At 41.8% G+C, this 17078-nt stretch overlaps 1 protein-coding gene and 1 pseudogene across 1 annotated transcript in view; both read right to left on the bottom strand.

The window, feature by feature from the left end:
* LOC101617092 overlaps positions 1 to 14212 on the bottom strand; it is a 48897-nt pseudogene extending 34685 nt beyond the window's left edge.
* The window catches only part of Sec62 (SEC62 homolog, preprotein translocation factor), a 36263-nt gene continuing 32766 nt past the window's right edge, over positions 13582 to 17078 (bottom strand). Inside the window, exon 9 of the mRNA XM_004652085.2 lies at positions 13582 to 16322. Coding sequence (XP_004652142.2) covers positions 15850 to 16322 — 473 coding nt within the window. The 3' untranslated portion in view covers positions 13582 to 15849. The remainder of the gene's footprint in view (positions 16323 to 17078) is intronic.

Raw genomic sequence — 17078 nt, 5'->3', positions numbered from 1 at the left:
CCAGAGGTCCAGTCACTCCTCACCTTTTTCTTTGAGACAGGGCTTCTTGCTGAATGTAGAGCTCACAGATTCAGCTAGACTAGCTAGTCAGTGGGCCCCAGGGATTCCCAGTGTCTGCTTCCCAGCACTGGGATCACAGGCATGCACCACCACACCTGGCATTTTACATGGGGGCTGGAGATCCAAACTCAGGGCCCTATGCTTGCCCAGCAAGCACTTTACCCACTGAACTTTTCCTCAGCACCAATGTTCTCTTTATGCTAGGCAGAGGAGAGGCTGAGGAGATAACTCAGTGAGTAAAGTGCTTGCCCTCTAAGGATGAGATAAGGATTCAAGAGCCACATAAAATTCTGGGCATGCACAGCCCAGGAAACATTACAGAGGAAGCATTGGATTAAACATGAGTGCTGCTCTCACTGCCAGCCTGAGAACCTCCTCCAAGGAAATGGTGGTAGATACTGAGGAGACTCAAAACTCATCAAAGCAGGGGCCTGGAGAGATGGCTTAATGGTTAAGGCACATGCTTGCAGAGCCTAAGGACCCAGGTTTGATTCTCCAGGTCCCACATAAGCCAGATGCTTATAGTGGTGCCTGTGTCTGGAGTTTGTTTGCAGTGGTTAGAAGCCCCGGAATGCCCATTCTCACTCTCTCTGTTTCTCTGACTATAATAAATAAATAAAAATAAAATATTTTTAAAAACTCATCAAAGCAGAAAATCAGAGGCTGCTGAGAGCTCAACACTCTAACAGAGATCTGTAACACACCCTCCAAGGCTCAGGGAACATTGTAGAAGAGGGGGCAGAGAGACTGTAGGAACCACAGGATGGGAAGAGGTGAGTCATTGTCCCTCCCATAGAGACTGATTGGTGCATTGATGACTCCACAGTGAATATGAGTAACACTACTGAGGAGGGTTCTCAGTGGAATGGGGATGGGGAGAGGAAACATAAGAGAATAACTCAATGAGAATGTGACCAATATGCAATATATTAAAAAGTTAAAAATAGCCAGGCATAGTGGCACATACCTTTAGTCCCAGCACTCAGGATGTAGAGGTAAGAGGATTGCTGTGAGTTCAAAGCCACCCTGAGACTACATAGTGAATACCAGGTCAGCCTGGGCTAGAGAAAGACAGACCCTACCTCAAAAACCCAAAATTAAAAGCCAGGTATGGTGGTGCACACCTTTAATCCCAGCACTTGGGAGGCAGAGGTAGGAGGATCGCTGTGAGTTTGAGGCCGCCCTGAGACTACATAGTAAATTCCAGGTCAGCCTGAGCTAGAGTGAGACCCTACCTCAAAAAAAAGTTCAAGGGCTGGAGAGATGGCTTAGCGGTTAAGCACTTGCCTGTGAAGCCTAAGGACCCCGGTTCAAGGCTCGGTTCCCCAGGTCCCACGTTAGCCAGATGCACAAGGGGGCGCACGCGTCTGTAGTTTGTTTGCAGAGGCTGGAAGCCCTGGCACGCCCATTCTCTCTCTCTCCCTCTATCTGTCTTTCTCTCTGTGTCTGTCACTCTCAAATAAATAAATAAAAAATTTAAAAAAATTCAAAATAAAAAAAATTAAAAAATTTTTGGACATGGTGGGTGTACCTACAATCACAGTAGTGGGGAAGTGGAGATAGGAGGACCCTGGAACTCACTGACCAGTTAGTGTAGCCCAATTGGTGAGTTCTGTCCAATGAGAGCTACTATCTTAACAGGAGGTACAATGGAACTAAGACCAATTTTCAATATTTTCATTTATTAAAGTTTCCAATAAAAATTTAAAAAAAGGATAACATCCTAATTGTCCTATTACCTCCACATGTATGTGCACTCTCCCCTCCCCCCAAAGAGAAACAGAATCAGCCTAGATGCCCATCAACTAATGATGGTTGATGGTGATGTTCATATATACATAATGGAATTTTACTCAGCAGTAAAGAAATATGAAATTTGCAGGAAAATGGATGGACTTGGGAAAAATCATACTCAGTGAAATTGTACAGGCTCAGAAAGGCAAACACTGCATGTTCTCTCTTGTATGTGGATCCTAACATGGAATAGTTTTATTTGGTTATAGATTGTAGTAGCATTAGTAGTACTGTTAAGGAAGCTAGAGTGAGGCTTGGAGAGGGGAAGCAGGGAGGGATCAGAGGGGAGCAGAATACAGGAAGTGAAGGAGTCTGGGGGGGCTAGAGTAGTGGAGGGTGGGAGTAGGGAGACACACAAAACTAATGCTGGCATGAAGCAGTGGTTTTGTGGTTAGCTAATTAAAAGATACAACGCTTGGGCTGGAGAGATGGCTTAGCGGATAAGGCACTTGTCTGCAAAGCCTAAGGACCCAGGTTCAATTCCCTAGTACCTATATAAGCCAGATGCACAATGTGGCACATGTGTCTGAAGTTCATCTGGAGTTGCTAGAGGCCCTAGTGCATGCATTCTCTCCCTTTATCTGCCTCTTTCTCTTAAATAAATGAACAAATAAATAATACAAATTTAAAAAAGATGTAACTCTTAATAAGAGAGGCAGAAGCACCTGGTAGGGGTGGATGAAGCTTAATTCTAAAACCATAATCTCTTTAAAAAAATTTTTTTTTTTTTTAAAGAGAAGACTCATATTTATATATATATATATATATTTTTAATTTTTATTTATTTATTTGAGAACGACAGACACAGAGAGAAAGACAGATAGAGGGAGAGAGAGAGAGAATGGGTGCGCCAGGGCTTCCAGCCTCTGCAAACGAACTCCAGACGCGTGCGCCCCCTTGTGCATCTGGCTAACGTGGGACCTGGGGAACCGAGCCTCGAACCGGGGTCCTTAGGCTTCACAGGCAAGCACTTAACCGCTAAGCCATCTCTCCAGCCCAAAAAAATTTTTTTTAATAACAACTTCCATGATTATAAAAAATATCCCATGGTGATATCCTCCCTCCCCCCACTTGCTCCTTTGAAACTCCACTCTCCATCATACCCCCTTCCCATCTCAGTCAGTCTCTCTTTTACTTTTGATGTCTTGATCTTTTCCTCCTCTTATGATGGTTTTATGCAGATCGTATCAGGCACTGAGAGGCCACGGATATCCAGGCCATTTTGTGTCTGGAGGGAGCATGTTGGATGGAGTCCTGCCCTTCCTTTGGCTCTTACATTCTTTCCTCCACCTCTTCCGCATTAGTTCCTGAGCCTTGGAAGGTGTGATACAGATATTTCAGTACTGAGCACTGAGGTCATTTCTTTCCACCACCATGATACCTTCTGAGTCATCTGTAGATAGGTCATTTAAACTAAAGATCAACAAGGAAACCTGAGTTAAATTATACCATAGATCTAATGGACTTAACAGATATCTATAGAATTTTCCATCTGACAGGTACAAAATTCACATTCTTCTTAGCTGTCCATGGAATCTTCCCTAAAATAGACCACACTCTAGGCCACAAAACAAGTTTTAAATGAAAAAAAAAAAACAAAACTGAAATAATTTCTTGAAATTTATCAGATTATAGTGGGATAAAACTAGAAATCAATAATGACCAAGACTACAGAAACTACAGAAATGGCTGGGAATTGAACAATGTACTTAAATTTTTTGGTATATGCATTTTGAGTGGTGTTTATAAGAAATATGAACACATGCATGATACACGCACATGTATGTTTAGATGCATGCATTCTGTGTACTTGTGTGCAGAGGCCAGAGGAAGATGTGTGCCTTCTATCATTCTTTGCCATATTTCTTTGAAGCAGGGTTTCTCACTGACCCTGGAGCTTGAGTCCTTTTTTCTTTTCTTATTATGCTGGCTGACCAGCAAGCCCCAGCAGTTCTGTTTCTGCCCCTACTCAGCACTGCAGTTGCAAGTATGAGTGGCTAGATCTGGCTTTTTGCATGGGCGCTAGGGATCAGACTCAGATCCTCGTGCTCACATAGCAAGCTCTCTTACCTGCTGCACCGTCTCTGCAGCCCCCTGAACAATGTACTCTTGAATGACTGCTAGATCATTGAAATCAGGGAGAAAATCCAAAAGCTTCTAGAAGAAAGCCAGGTATGGTGGAGCACAACTTTAATCCCTGTACTCAGCAAGCAAAGGTAAGAGGATCACTGTGAGTTCGAGGCCAGCCTGGGACTACAGAATGAATTTCAGGTCAGCCTAGGCTAGAGTGAGACCCTACCTCAAAAAAAAAAAAAAAAAAGGTTCCTAGAATAAAATGTAAACAAAAGCACAATTTATCAGAACCTTTGGGATATAGCTAAGAGAGTTTATAAGTATGCACTTACAGAAGATCAGAGATCTGAAATAAATCACTAGATGTTCCTGAAGATTTTAGAAAAACAAAAGCATTTCAAACCCAAGAGTGATAGAATCATAAAACCAGGACAGAGATCAACGAAATGAAGTCTAAAGCAACAATACAAAGAACCCACGAAGCATTTCTTTGGAAAACATAAACAAAGATTTATGAACCCTTAATAAAACTGACCCCCCCCAAAAAGAAAGGAAGTTGATAGAGGGACAAATGTGAACACAGCACAACAATATGCACATATGAAAATGTCATTTGTATGCTCATGTTAAATTAAAGTAAGAATAACATTTTAACTCTGTAAACCTTGCAGAGTGTTTGCCACTAAAGAGCAGAGATGAAGATGAAGTCTGCCCTTGCTTTGTGTGACACCAAGCAGCTTTTGACAGTCGTGAAATCTGTGAAATACTGTGTAAACGTTATGTAAATATAGACCCATTTCTACACAATAGTTTTTGTTCTTCCTCAGTTGTAAAATGTGCTTGTTACCGATCCTTATGTGTTCTTTGCAGCACACTGTGTCATAATGGTGAAAAATACAAGTTAGTCACAAAATGTTCCTCTCTTCCAATCCCCTTAAGTTGGTCGCCAAACACATTGTAATATGAAGTACATAGACTGTACTGTTTGTCATGTGGTCGGTATATATTTAGTTTAAGGCTATGTTGGACTTCTATTTCACAGCATAAAGTTGGTGAATAGAAATATAATTTAAAATCATAAGCTACTCAACAACTTGTTGTTCTGGAAAGGCTGTCTTTGGTTTTATACATAGTGTTCTTTTCCCAGATCATTAATTTCTCAGCATTCTAAGAATCAGGTACATGCAATGTGACCTCATTTATTTAATGGCTCTTCCCACCTCAGCGAACCCACAGGCACACTTGTCTCTTTTGACAAATTTTACAGAATGTATGAGTGGTTATCTCTAGAAGTATAGTCAGGGCTTTGTGTTTATTTTTGTTTATCAGTATTTTTTCTAACAACCTGGGTTCAACTCCCCAGTACCCATGTAAAAACAGATGCACAAGGTGGCACATATATCTGGAGTTCATTTGCAGTGGCAAGAGGCCCTTACTGCACCCATTCTCTGTCTCTTTGCCTCTCTCTCCTATGTCTCTCTCTGCATGCAAATAAATAAACTAATTAAATATTTAAACAAAAAAGTTTAAAAAGCTGGGTGTGTGGCTCATGCTTTTAATAATCTCAACACTCATTATTTTTATCAATACCAACTCCTTCCTAGAACTGAGCAAAAAATAATGCTGATATTTTCAAAACTGACCATAAACTTTCCCACTTTAATATCACAAAAACTTTTATTCTACATGGTGTGTCTTCCATACCTAAAATATTCTGGCCTTCTCAGAGTTAGTCATTTTTAAAGTTTTATATTCATTTATTTGTGTGTGTGTGTGTGTGTGTGTGTGTGTGTGTGTGTGTGTGTATGTGTGTGTGTGTATTACTGGGGACTGAACCTTGGACTTTCTATATGTTAAGCAAGTACTCTACCACTGATTTATATCCCAGCCCTCTCTTCTACTTTTTCATTTTGAGGCAGGTTCTCATTTTCATTGATTTGCTTCGGTCTTCCTTGAACTTGTAATCTTCCTGCCTCAGCCTCCCAAATAACTGGGATAAGCCTTTGACACAGACAGGGCCAGGCTACAAAACATATTTTTTGTCATAATAAAAATATATGTCGGACACATCCCCTCAACCTGATTTGTGAATGTGACACCTGCTTACTACTCCAAGCACCGGAACCCAAAGGGCCTGTGGCCTGAGGAGGAATAGGTTGGGCGAGGGCTGTCGTAGCTGAATTAAATCTTTTTAAGAATAAAATTTAAAAAATATGTTGGAAATGGCTTAGTGGTTAAGATGTTTGCCTGCTAAGCCTAAGGACCCCCAGTTTGATTCCCCAGGACTTATGTAAGCCAGATGTACAAGTTGGGGGGGGGCGCATGCATCTGGAGTTCATTTGCAGTGGATGGGGACTTGGCTGCCCATTCTCTCTTTCTCTCCAGGCGTGGTGGCACACACCTTTATTCCCAGCACATAGGAGGCAGAGGTAGGAGCACTGCCATGAGTTCAAGGCCACCGAGATTACATAGTGAATTCCAGGTCAGCCTGGACTAGAATGAGACCCTACCTTGAAAAACCAAAACAAAACAAAAAACCTATGGCTGTCCTGTGGAGATGGCCCAGTGGTTAAAGCACTAGCTTGCAAAGCCTAACAACCCAGGTTTGATCCCCCAATACCCACATAAAACCAGATGCACAAAGTGGCACATGCATCTGGAGTTTGTTTGCAGTGGCTAGAGGTTCCATCATGTCCATTCTCTCTTATCACTCTCTCAAATAAATGAAAATTAATACTTAAGGCTATAGGGGACATACATTCGCATTCAAACCACCACAGATAGTCTACAATATTAAGGCTCCCTTACCTTGTTTCCCCTTTTCCCCTAAACTGATTGTTGCAGTTACTGTCTCCTTACTGGAACAAACATCCAACCAGAAGCAGCTTATGGGAGGAAAGGGTTTATTTCAGGCTTTCAGATTCCAAAGCAATCTTCATCATGGTGGAAGAAGCTGGCTCACTTTGTCATACATCCAGAGCAGAGGGGGTAAAAGAACAGCCAGAGCTCAAGTCAGCTCTGAACACACGGGGCTGGACTCCACCTCCACATCCGCCCTGTTGACACACTTCCACCTTTCAAATGCTCCAAGCTGAGGACTATATAGGAAACTTAACTACAAACACCTAAGGCTATGAGGACATTTTACCTTCTGGGGGGTGGGTAGAGTTAGGGTGACTAGACCCTTAAAGGTAAAAAGAGCAGGAAAGTTTTCACTTGCCAAAAATCCAAGATCATCTGACTTCTTATCTTTTGCCAAGCTCTAGAGAACTATTTTTCCACAGTCAGAACCCTTTCTAGGAGGGAGGTCTTTCATAGGATTTAAACAATGTGGTTGGTCAACTTCAGCCTCTGAAACTTGGTGCCAGAGCTAATCTCTTCCTGAGACAGTCCCTAGCCCTAACCAATCTGCTGGTCCTCTGGTTCACCTGGGCTCAAAACAGCCACTACCCTAAGGTTATAAATACCTTTGCAAGGGGAAGGCAGGCTGTCTGATCACTTGTGAACATCCAGCTGTGGGTGAGTTTTTCCCTCAGCTGGGCCTGGGCCTAGGCCCTAGCATAGCCCAGGCCTAGCCAGGAGGGGCCCCTAGTCCTTACTCTCCACATGGGTTCTTTATCTCCTCCAGCTCCCCACATGGCAGTAGTTCCTGGAACTTTCTTGTCTCTTTTCTTTCCAAGCTTTTTTCCAGATCCATATCTGGTCACATGGACTTCTGAGCTACACATGGCCCACATGGGCTTTTGGGCTCCATATGGTGACTTCTTTTCTCCCCACTTTATCTCTCAACCTTTTCCTTTCCACACTCCTTTGTAAAATCTGAACAAAATTTGGTATTTTAAAAATCATTCTCTTGAATCTGGAATTGCCAATTCTTTGTTAGTTTGCAGATATGAACTGAGGGCTTGGGGTTTCAGGAAGCACCCCAGAATCCCAATTTCCCCATTACAATTCCAACCATCACATTGATTTTTCTAGATAGGCTCCAGTTGTGGGGAGACCTAGTGGTCCCTAGAACTCAAGATCTGTATCAGAATGGCATGGTTTGGGGTATGGTACCCATCCTCATGGCCAGAGTGGGATGAGGACTGGTGCAGATGAGGAAGTGTTTCTGAAGGAAGGGATCAGCCAATGATCTGTCCCCAATTACCCACTACGCTCCTCTCTTTTCCAGTGGCTCCTGAGCTATTTCATCTTAAGAACATGCCAAGCTTACTCTGGTTTCTTATTTTGCATGTCTTGATGCACTCACTCTATTCCTGATCTGCTGACACTAACATCCTTCCAGATCAGGAGACTGCTACAGTAAGCCTTTCTGGACCTTGCAGTCTGAGCTGAGCATGCGTTTACGTGATGGCACGGGCATGGCAGACACTCAACAGCACTCTGTTGCAACTGTATGAGTCACCGTCTTTCTCACTGAACTCGTTCCTTGAGTTCTGGGATTGTACAATGGCTGGGAATTGTTCTACCAGTGTTTGTTGAGGGACTGAGAAATAAGTCTAGCACTGGTAAAAAGCCTACTCTGCTTTAAAAAAAATCACTACAGGAAAATCCTCATTTTTTGTCTAAAGAAATCATACGAGACATGCATAATGTTGCCAATTTGCATTAAGTAGAATGCTTATGATTATTAAGGATCAAATTATGTTAAAGAAAGCATGATTGGCACATTCGCAACACTGGTGGGCCTGAGTACTTATGTCAGCAGTTCTTAACCTGCTATTCAGCCTTAGGACAGAATTTAGAGCATAGATGAACATGGAGGGGAAATTATTTTTGCTAGACATAAATGAGACAGCAGTTTCTTCACTAGAAATTCAGATAACAATTAGTCATAGTAGCAACTGGGCTTTGGCAATGACAGAAATCATATTTTCCTATCATTTTACAGATGCTGCAGAGATCTCAGCATCCTAGTTTGGCTACTTCAAGTCATGACAACTATATCCTCCTAGACTATTAAGTGCATACATTTATTTATTTATTTTTTTTTTTTTTTATTTTTTTAGGTAGGGTTTCACTCTATCCCAGGCTGACCTGGAATTCACTATGGAGTCTCAAGGTAGCCTCGAACTCACAGCGATCCTCCTACCTCTGCCTCCTGAGTGCTGGGATTAAAGACATGTGCCACCACTCCTGGCCAAGCCCACACATATATTCTTGTGCCAGTTTACTATATTGTGATTGCTGGCACTTCTATATAATTCTATGCATTAAAGTCATTACTTTGGGGTTGGCAGTGTAGCTCAGTCGTAGAACACTTGCCTAGCATGCACAAGTCCCTGAGTTTGATTGCCAACACTGAAAACAGAAAGCAAGAAGATTAAAAACTTTATTCTGAAACAGGGTCCATGGCACAAAAAAGATGATCTAGGCATTTACATCAATTGAGGACAGTTTGAGGATCTGATTCCAAAGAAACATCTCTCCCTTCTTCGCTAGTGTGTGTACATAGTGTGTGTGGTGTTGCATATGTGGCATTAGTACATGTATGTACTAATGTGCTCCCCCACGTGTACACCTATGGAGGCCTGAGGAGAATGCGGGTCTCTCCCTCCACCATTCCTTCACTTGTTTCTTTGAGGGGTCTCTTCCCCTGTCTCTGCTCTCCACAGGACTAGGGTTACAGGCATGCATGGCCATGCCCAGCTATCTACGTGAGGGCTGGCATGTTGAACTTAGATGTTCTCGGGCCCTCACACTTATGCAACAAGTGCTCTTACCACTGAGCAATCTTCAAGCCTTTGGCTTCTCTTTTAATGTAGTGGTAAGAAAAGAACTCCTAGGGTTTTTCGGCAAGCCTAAAGTTACAACCTGAAGATCTACTTCTTCGTGTTGAAAGTTTATGGCTGGATGGAAAAAGCCATGTAATTAGAATCTGTTTCTGGGTTAGGCTGAAGTGGCCCAAGTGCTGCAGACCTTGCTTTAATAGCTTGCTGTAGAAGGCAGATGCAAATGAATTTTCTTGTGGTCATTTGCATATATGTCCACTAGGATAGCATTTTGGCAATCAAAACAGAATATGCTTTGTAACTTTATGCACTCTTCTAATCTTTACTGACAAAGAAGGAACTCCTTAATCATTTCTGTCAGATACTGGTTTTAGTTCCAACGGAAGAATGGTTTTAAAAAATTAAAAAAAATTTTAAAGCCAGGTGTGGTGGTGCAGCACTCAGGAGGCAGAGGTAGGTGGATCTCCACGAGTTTGAGGCCACCCTGAGACTGCATAGTTAATTCCAGGCCAGCCTGGATGAAAGAGAGACCCTACCTCGAAAAAATAAAAATTTTTTAAATTTAGTTATTTATGGGGGGCGGATAGAGGGGAGGATGGGTGCATCAGGGCCTCTAGCCATTGCAGACGAATTCTAGAAGCATGTACCACCATGTGCATCTGGCTTACAGAGTAGGCAGGGAATTGAACCTGGGTCCTTAGGCTGTGTAGGCAAGTGCCTTAACCACTGAACCATCTCTCCAGCCCAGAATGGCTTTTATACTGATAATTTGAGGATGCTATATCCAAGTGTGGGCATGAGGGCTATACGGAAGCCTCACTGTAGTACCAGAACAACACCGTGGTCAAAAAGAGTGTGGACAACTCAGAGTGAAGAAAGTAAGTTTGGAAAAGTGGTGACCTCTGACTGCTGAGGTAGCCCCATTGTGAGGAGGAGGGGGAGTCAAGAGTAGTTAGGCATTCTGACCATTACCTATTTCTGGCCAGGAAGTCCCTGGGCCACATCTGTGCAGAAGTCAGGTTACAGATGCCCACTGCTGTACTCCGATCAGGTCAGCCTCAGGGGGCACAAAGTGCAGACCTGGAAAAAGAAATCCAGCACACTTGGCAAATCCCTGTTACGGCACTGACCTCTCAAATGCTGGAGCTTAATTAACAGATGTCACTTTATAAATGTAGTCAACCATTATTTGTGGATTCTAGTCTTGGGTTCCATGTTTGTGACTGTGCCTAAACTCCCTGCAGTACCTTTGTTTTTTTCAAAAAAGATTTTACTTTTATTAGAGAGGGGAGAGAGAGAGAGAGGAAGAGAATGGACGTGCCAGGTCCTCTAGCCATTGCAAACGAACTCTAGATGCATGTGCCACCATGTGCACCTGGCTTACGTGGGACCTGGAGAATCGAACCGGGGTCCTTAGGCTTCAAAGGCATGTGTCTCAACCGCTAAGCCATCTTTCCAGCCCAGTACTTAAAAAAAAAAAATTATATTTATTGAGGGAAGGACAGAGCCAAGGCCAGCCACCCATGTGGCTAGACACCCCACATGGAGGGCCTGGGAAAACCGTAGAAAGCAAGAAAAGAAAGTTCAAAGAGCTCCTGCCATGTGAGAAGCTGGAGGGGTTAAGAGCCCACCCATATAGAGGGTTAGGGGGCTCTCCCCTAGGTAGAGTCCCCAAGTAGGCAGAGGAGGGGTAACCCACCAACATCTGGAAGTTCAGAAGTCACACTGCACAGAGCTCCCTGCCATATTTTTTTATGATGTGCTCAGCAGCAAAAAATTTAACTTGCCCAATGCATACATTTCCACCTGATACTGAACAAGGCCTTCTTGTTCCATCCACATCACATACTGAAGCAATAATTCTTTTTATTCTACTTAATCCTACTTTTTCACTTTAGGGCTTAAAAAAATATTTGCAAGCAGAGTGAGAGGAGAGTTCGGAGAATGGGAACGCCAGGGCTCCATCAGCTGAAAACGTACTTTAGTTGGATGCCCCACTTTATACATCTGGCTTTATGTGGATACTGGAGAGCTAAACTCAGGTTGTTAGACTCTGCAGGCAAGTGCCTTAACTGCTGAGCCACTTTAGGGCTTTCGTTGGTGATTTTACTATTTAAATTTTATTTTGGGAGAGACAGAATGGGTGCAGCAGGGTCTTCCGCTGCAAATGAACTCCAGGCGCAGGCGCCACCTGGTGCATCTGGCTCACGTGGGTCTTGGGGAATCAAACCTGGGTTCTTTGGCTTTGCAGGCAAGTGCCTTAACTGCTAAGCCATTTTTCCAGCCAGATTTTACTATTTAAAATGTCCACCGGGGCTGGAGAGATGGTTCAGCAGTTTAGGTGCTTGCCTGCAGAGCCTGAGTTGGGTTTGGTTCCCCAGTACCCACATAAAGCCAGATGCACAAGGTGGTGCATGCATCTGGAGTTCATTTGCAATGGTTAGAGGCCCTGGTGTGCCCAATTCTTGCTCTCCTAGGAAAATAAAATGACAAAGCTGGGCGTGGTGGTGCACGTCTTTAATCCCAGCACTTGGGAGGCAGAGGTAGGAGGATCGCTGTGAGTTCAAGGCCACCCTGAAGACTACATAGTGAATCCCAGGTCAGCCTGGGCTAGAGTGAGACCCTACCTTACTCTAAAATAAAATAAAAAAAATGGCAACCAATGGACTGTGAGATGGCTCAGCTCATGTGCCTTATGGAGAAACTCTGTGCTAAAAAGCTTCACTCAGGTTAGTTCTGTGGGTTTCAAGTTCAATGTTAATGAATTCACAATATATGTCAATGAGTCTTTAAATCAGAAAGGCAGCCCATCAAGATTACACACAGGGGCTGCAGAGAAGGCTCAGCGGTTAAGGTACTTGTAAATACTGCAAGCCTCGACTCAATTCCTCATTATCTATGTAAACACAGGTGCACAAAGCAGCATCTAGAATTTGTTTTGCAGAAGCCCTGGTGTGCCCATTCTCTCTCTGCTTGTAAATAAAAATATTTTTAAAATAACTTTTTTATTTTTGAGAGTGACAGATAAATAATGGGCGCACCACGGCCACTGGCAACTGCAAATGAACTCCAGATGCATGCGCCACCTTGTGCAGCTGGCTTACGTGGGTCCTGGGGAATTGAGCCTCCAACTGGGGTCCTTAGGCTTCACAGGCAAGCACTTGACCACTAAGCTATCTCTCTCCAGCCCAATAAAAGTATATATGTGTGTGTGTATTGTTTTTTCGAGCTAGGGTCTCACTCTAGCTCAGGCTGACCTGGAATTCACTATGTAGTCTCAGGGTGGTCTTGAACTCACAGCGATCCTCCTACCTCTGCCTCCCAAGTGCTGGGATTAAAGGCATGCACCAGCATGCTCGGGGTTCCAATAAAAGTATTTTTTAAAATAAGATTACATATTGATGAAGATATAACCAGAGGCCTGAAGAAACCTAGCCCTGTACTTCCCTTTAGAAGCAATGATATATTTAATTCAGTGTTCTACAGACCTTATAGAACATAACTACCACAGTAAGGAGAACCAACAGTATGTTTTCCCATCCCTAAGAACTTAAAGAAAACTCAATTTATGAGACATGATTTTCTAGTCAGTTGATATTCATGATATAAAACCAGAGACAAAACACCAAAATCCATCACCAACTTCATAATTTCAATGTAATATATTAAAATTTATTACTTCTGAATAGGACTCATCAAACTATTCAATTAACATTGCCTAGAAGGCCTTATAATTTGAAACTTTAGAGAATTCAGTGGGAAGGAAAAGCACCCTATTTAATACACTGATTTTAAGAACATTCATATATGCACTATTCTCACCATTAGGACTAAACCTCTAGTAAATTCAATCCTTAGTTAGGCCACTTGAAACACTCCATAATAAATCCTACATCATTCAAAAGCTTTGCACTTCTACTTACAGCAGCATAGCAAATCCTTTTTTTTTTTTTTTAATTTTAATCATCCTTTATTGGCTATTGTAAACAATTCTCTGTGCCCTGACACAGAGCATTTAATGTTAGCCAACAAAGACAGCCAGCTATTCTTCTGAGGACTATATCAGGAAGTGTTTTGATTTTTCTATTTGTCTAAAGTGTTCAACCTTGAAGAATACAACGGAAACAAAGCTGATTATTTCTTTAAAATTTTTTTTTTTTTTTTTTTTTTGTTTTTCAAAGTAGGCTGACCTGGCATTCACTATGTAGTATCAGGCTGGCCTCGAACTCATAGTGATCCTACCTCCACCTCCGGAGTTCTGGGATTAAAGGTGCTCCACCATGCCTGGCTCTTCAATTCACTTTCTAACCACAGTAAGAATGACATTCCTCCCAGGGACCATCAAATATTTATAAAGATTTGTACTTACATTGTGTAAGAATCCACACATCAACAAGCAGCTGACTGCAGTATGCCATGCACCATGGTTTCAAGACTAGACACAGTACACATACTATAAATAACTTTGAGATAAATACTGAGTGCTAGGTACCATCATAGTAACGGTTAACAAAATTAATTTTATTTTGGTAAAACACTTCTGGTACCATTTCCGTAACCCCAAATAGGTATTAATGTTACTGATGATTGAGAGCTCAAGAAGCTGTAATTATCCTCATCCTTGTGGAAATGACGCAGCAGCGCTCTGTAGTTGGGAGAAAAGCACCCAGGCAATGAAATCAATGAACATTTGCCAAGAGAAAACTCTTACAATGACTGCAGCCTTGGTAAGTGTAGCATTAACATCAAATAGTCACATTTCTGTCCACTCACAGGGAACACTATAAACAAGCAATCAAGCCATGTCCAGTGAGATGTGTCAATACACAAAATGTATTTTATCACAATCAGAAGTCATCAAATATACTCAAATGGGAAACAGTCTGATGAAAAACAAAGACTGACATACTCCACTTAATTCAACTGCAAAGCAAAATGCTCTGATTCCGAAGGAAAATCAATTAATATTCACTACCAGTCTGTGACTCCAAGGAATGCTTGTAAGTAAACATGAGTTTTCTAAGATTTGTAAATGAGGTGTATCAGACATAAAATCAAATGGCAAAGCTGGTTCAAGCAATTCAAGTCCAGTGAGTTTCGGTTTTCTTCTATGCACTTTAAGTGGCATTTCAGAACAGTAAACTCTTTCACAGCAGTGCCTACTGCTCTGATAATAGTCCTCACTTCCAAGCGTCAAGACTTAAAATAATCAAAATGAATACTAAGGCGTAAGAGCAGCTACTTTAAGCTGCTCCTGCTGAAAAAGGGTTAGTTTTTACTCAGCTTCAAATATATGGAATGTTGGCACAAAACTGAAGTTGTTGTGGAAAGATCACAGATGTTCTGTGGGTTAATGAAACTTCCATTTATCTGAAACATACCCTTAGATGGTCTTCATTTTATATATTTAAGTGATGACAGGTGTCTAAATAATAAGTAACAATTAAAATAAAATGTTTTATTTGTAAATTATGTACAGAATACACTTTGCTATGACAAGGAGGTGGGGAAGAAGGAAGAGCCATCATCTTCAGTCATTGCTATTCACTCTCCGTTGGAGATGACCACCTTTCTCTGTATCAAATGTATAATTCAGCTTGGATTTCCTAAGTTGGAAAAGGAGAATTTGTAGCTAAATTCAAAATGTTGTTGCACTGTTACTAGTTGGTTTGTCTCCACACAATGCTCTTGATCCCTGAAAACTCAAATATCTTAAAGGAATTTCCTGGTATAATTTCATAAAGAAAAACAAAAGCATAACTGTCAAGAACAATGAGTTTAAATCTTTCATTCTAAAGAAAACTGTGAAATGGCTAGGTAACTACGCATCATCTCAAATGTAGTTTCTTCAGTTATTTTCGTTAGTTAACAGTAAAAAGCCATACGACTATCAAAAATGCCCTTAATCTAAATGTCACTGTGGATAGTGCATCTGTGATAACTATCGACATGAGTCCTACTGACTATAAAATTATCAAATGGGTAAAACTGAGCAATGGCTTTAGACTGTACTAATAATAGTACCAATATTCTAGAAAACAAAGGGCTGACTATAACTGGCTGGGTGTCAAATACACTTCAGTAAATGGATTTAAAGAATGCTACAAATGCCACATGTACATTACGATGATGAGCCAACATAGAAAATCCAAACTCTTGCACTTATGCAGTCTCAAAATAAGTCCAATTATGATTTTTCATGTGAAGATTTAAGTGTTTCTCCATCTTTATCATCGTCTTCTTCCTCATCACAATCTCCATCATCTGTTTGCTGCTCCAGTTCCTCTTTTGTGATCATTTCAAAATCATTCCCGTTTCCACTACTGTGCTGGGATCGGTCATCCTCCCTCCTGTCACTATCTGTGTCTGAATGACGCTCCCCCCCTGAGCCTTCAGTTCCCGGCTGCCCTGGTCCTCCTTTCCCTTCTTCATCTTCCTTCTTCTCACTGTCTGATTTTTCCTCACTGTCAGACTTCTGTTGCTTTTTGGTTTCTGATTTCTCGTCTTTCTTTAAGTCTGTTTTTGGTCCTTTGTATTCATGCGTATACAGAGGCCTGAAGGAGTCAATGAAGCCCACGTCAGCAGTCAGATTTGGCAAGAACCAGAAGTGGTGCCTTCCTCCAGTTATCAGCCAAATGATGAGGAACAGAATGCAACGAGCTGTGGGAAGAAATTTTCTCTAGTTAATAATTCAGCTACAGAAAAGAACTAGGGAAATACTGGTTTGCTTATATATGTACTTTTTTTTTCAAGGTAGGATCTTGCTGTAGCCCAGGCTGACTTGGAATTCACTCAGTAGTCTTGGGGTAGCCTTGAACTCACGCAATCCCCCTACCTCTGCCTCCCAAGTGCTGGGATTAAAGGTGTGTGCCACCATGCCCGGCTTTATGTATCTTAAATATAAATATCTACAGTTTGTCTTGTTTAGCAGCTACAACATTCTAAGAGCAGGTATCCTACTCTGAACTCAAGGGCCCACTGTTGTACTGCCACTTGAAAAATTACTTCTGGGCCAGGTGTGGTGGCACATGCTTTTAATTCCAGCACTGGGAGGCTGAGGTATAAAGGATCACAGTGAATTCAAGGCCAGCCTGGGAGTATAGAGTGAATTTCAGATCAGCCTAAGTTAGAGTGAGATGCTGCCTAAAAATGAAAACCAAAAATATTCTGTTTTGTTTTTTTTTACCTAGATGCTGTTTCACTTAAGACTTATATTTTCTGTGATGTTATGCTTCAATAAACATAGCAGTCAGCTGCAAGTGTTTAAGTATTCATATGCTCATGGTATAAGAAAAGAAAAAAAATGAGTAAGGGATGAAACACATCCCAAGCAAGGAACCTTTGAAAAAAGCAAGTTTGTACCATGACCTTTCTAGGCCCAATGTACTTTTGCTTAACATACATCATGGTTTACTG

Source organism: Jaculus jaculus, chromosome 11 (genome assembly GCF_020740685.1).
Source record: "Jaculus jaculus isolate mJacJac1 chromosome 11, mJacJac1.mat.Y.cur, whole genome shotgun sequence".
In the NCBI taxonomy this organism is placed as follows: domain Eukaryota; kingdom Metazoa; phylum Chordata; class Mammalia; order Rodentia; family Dipodidae; genus Jaculus; species Jaculus jaculus.
This window is presented reverse-complemented; position numbering and strand designations above follow the sequence as displayed.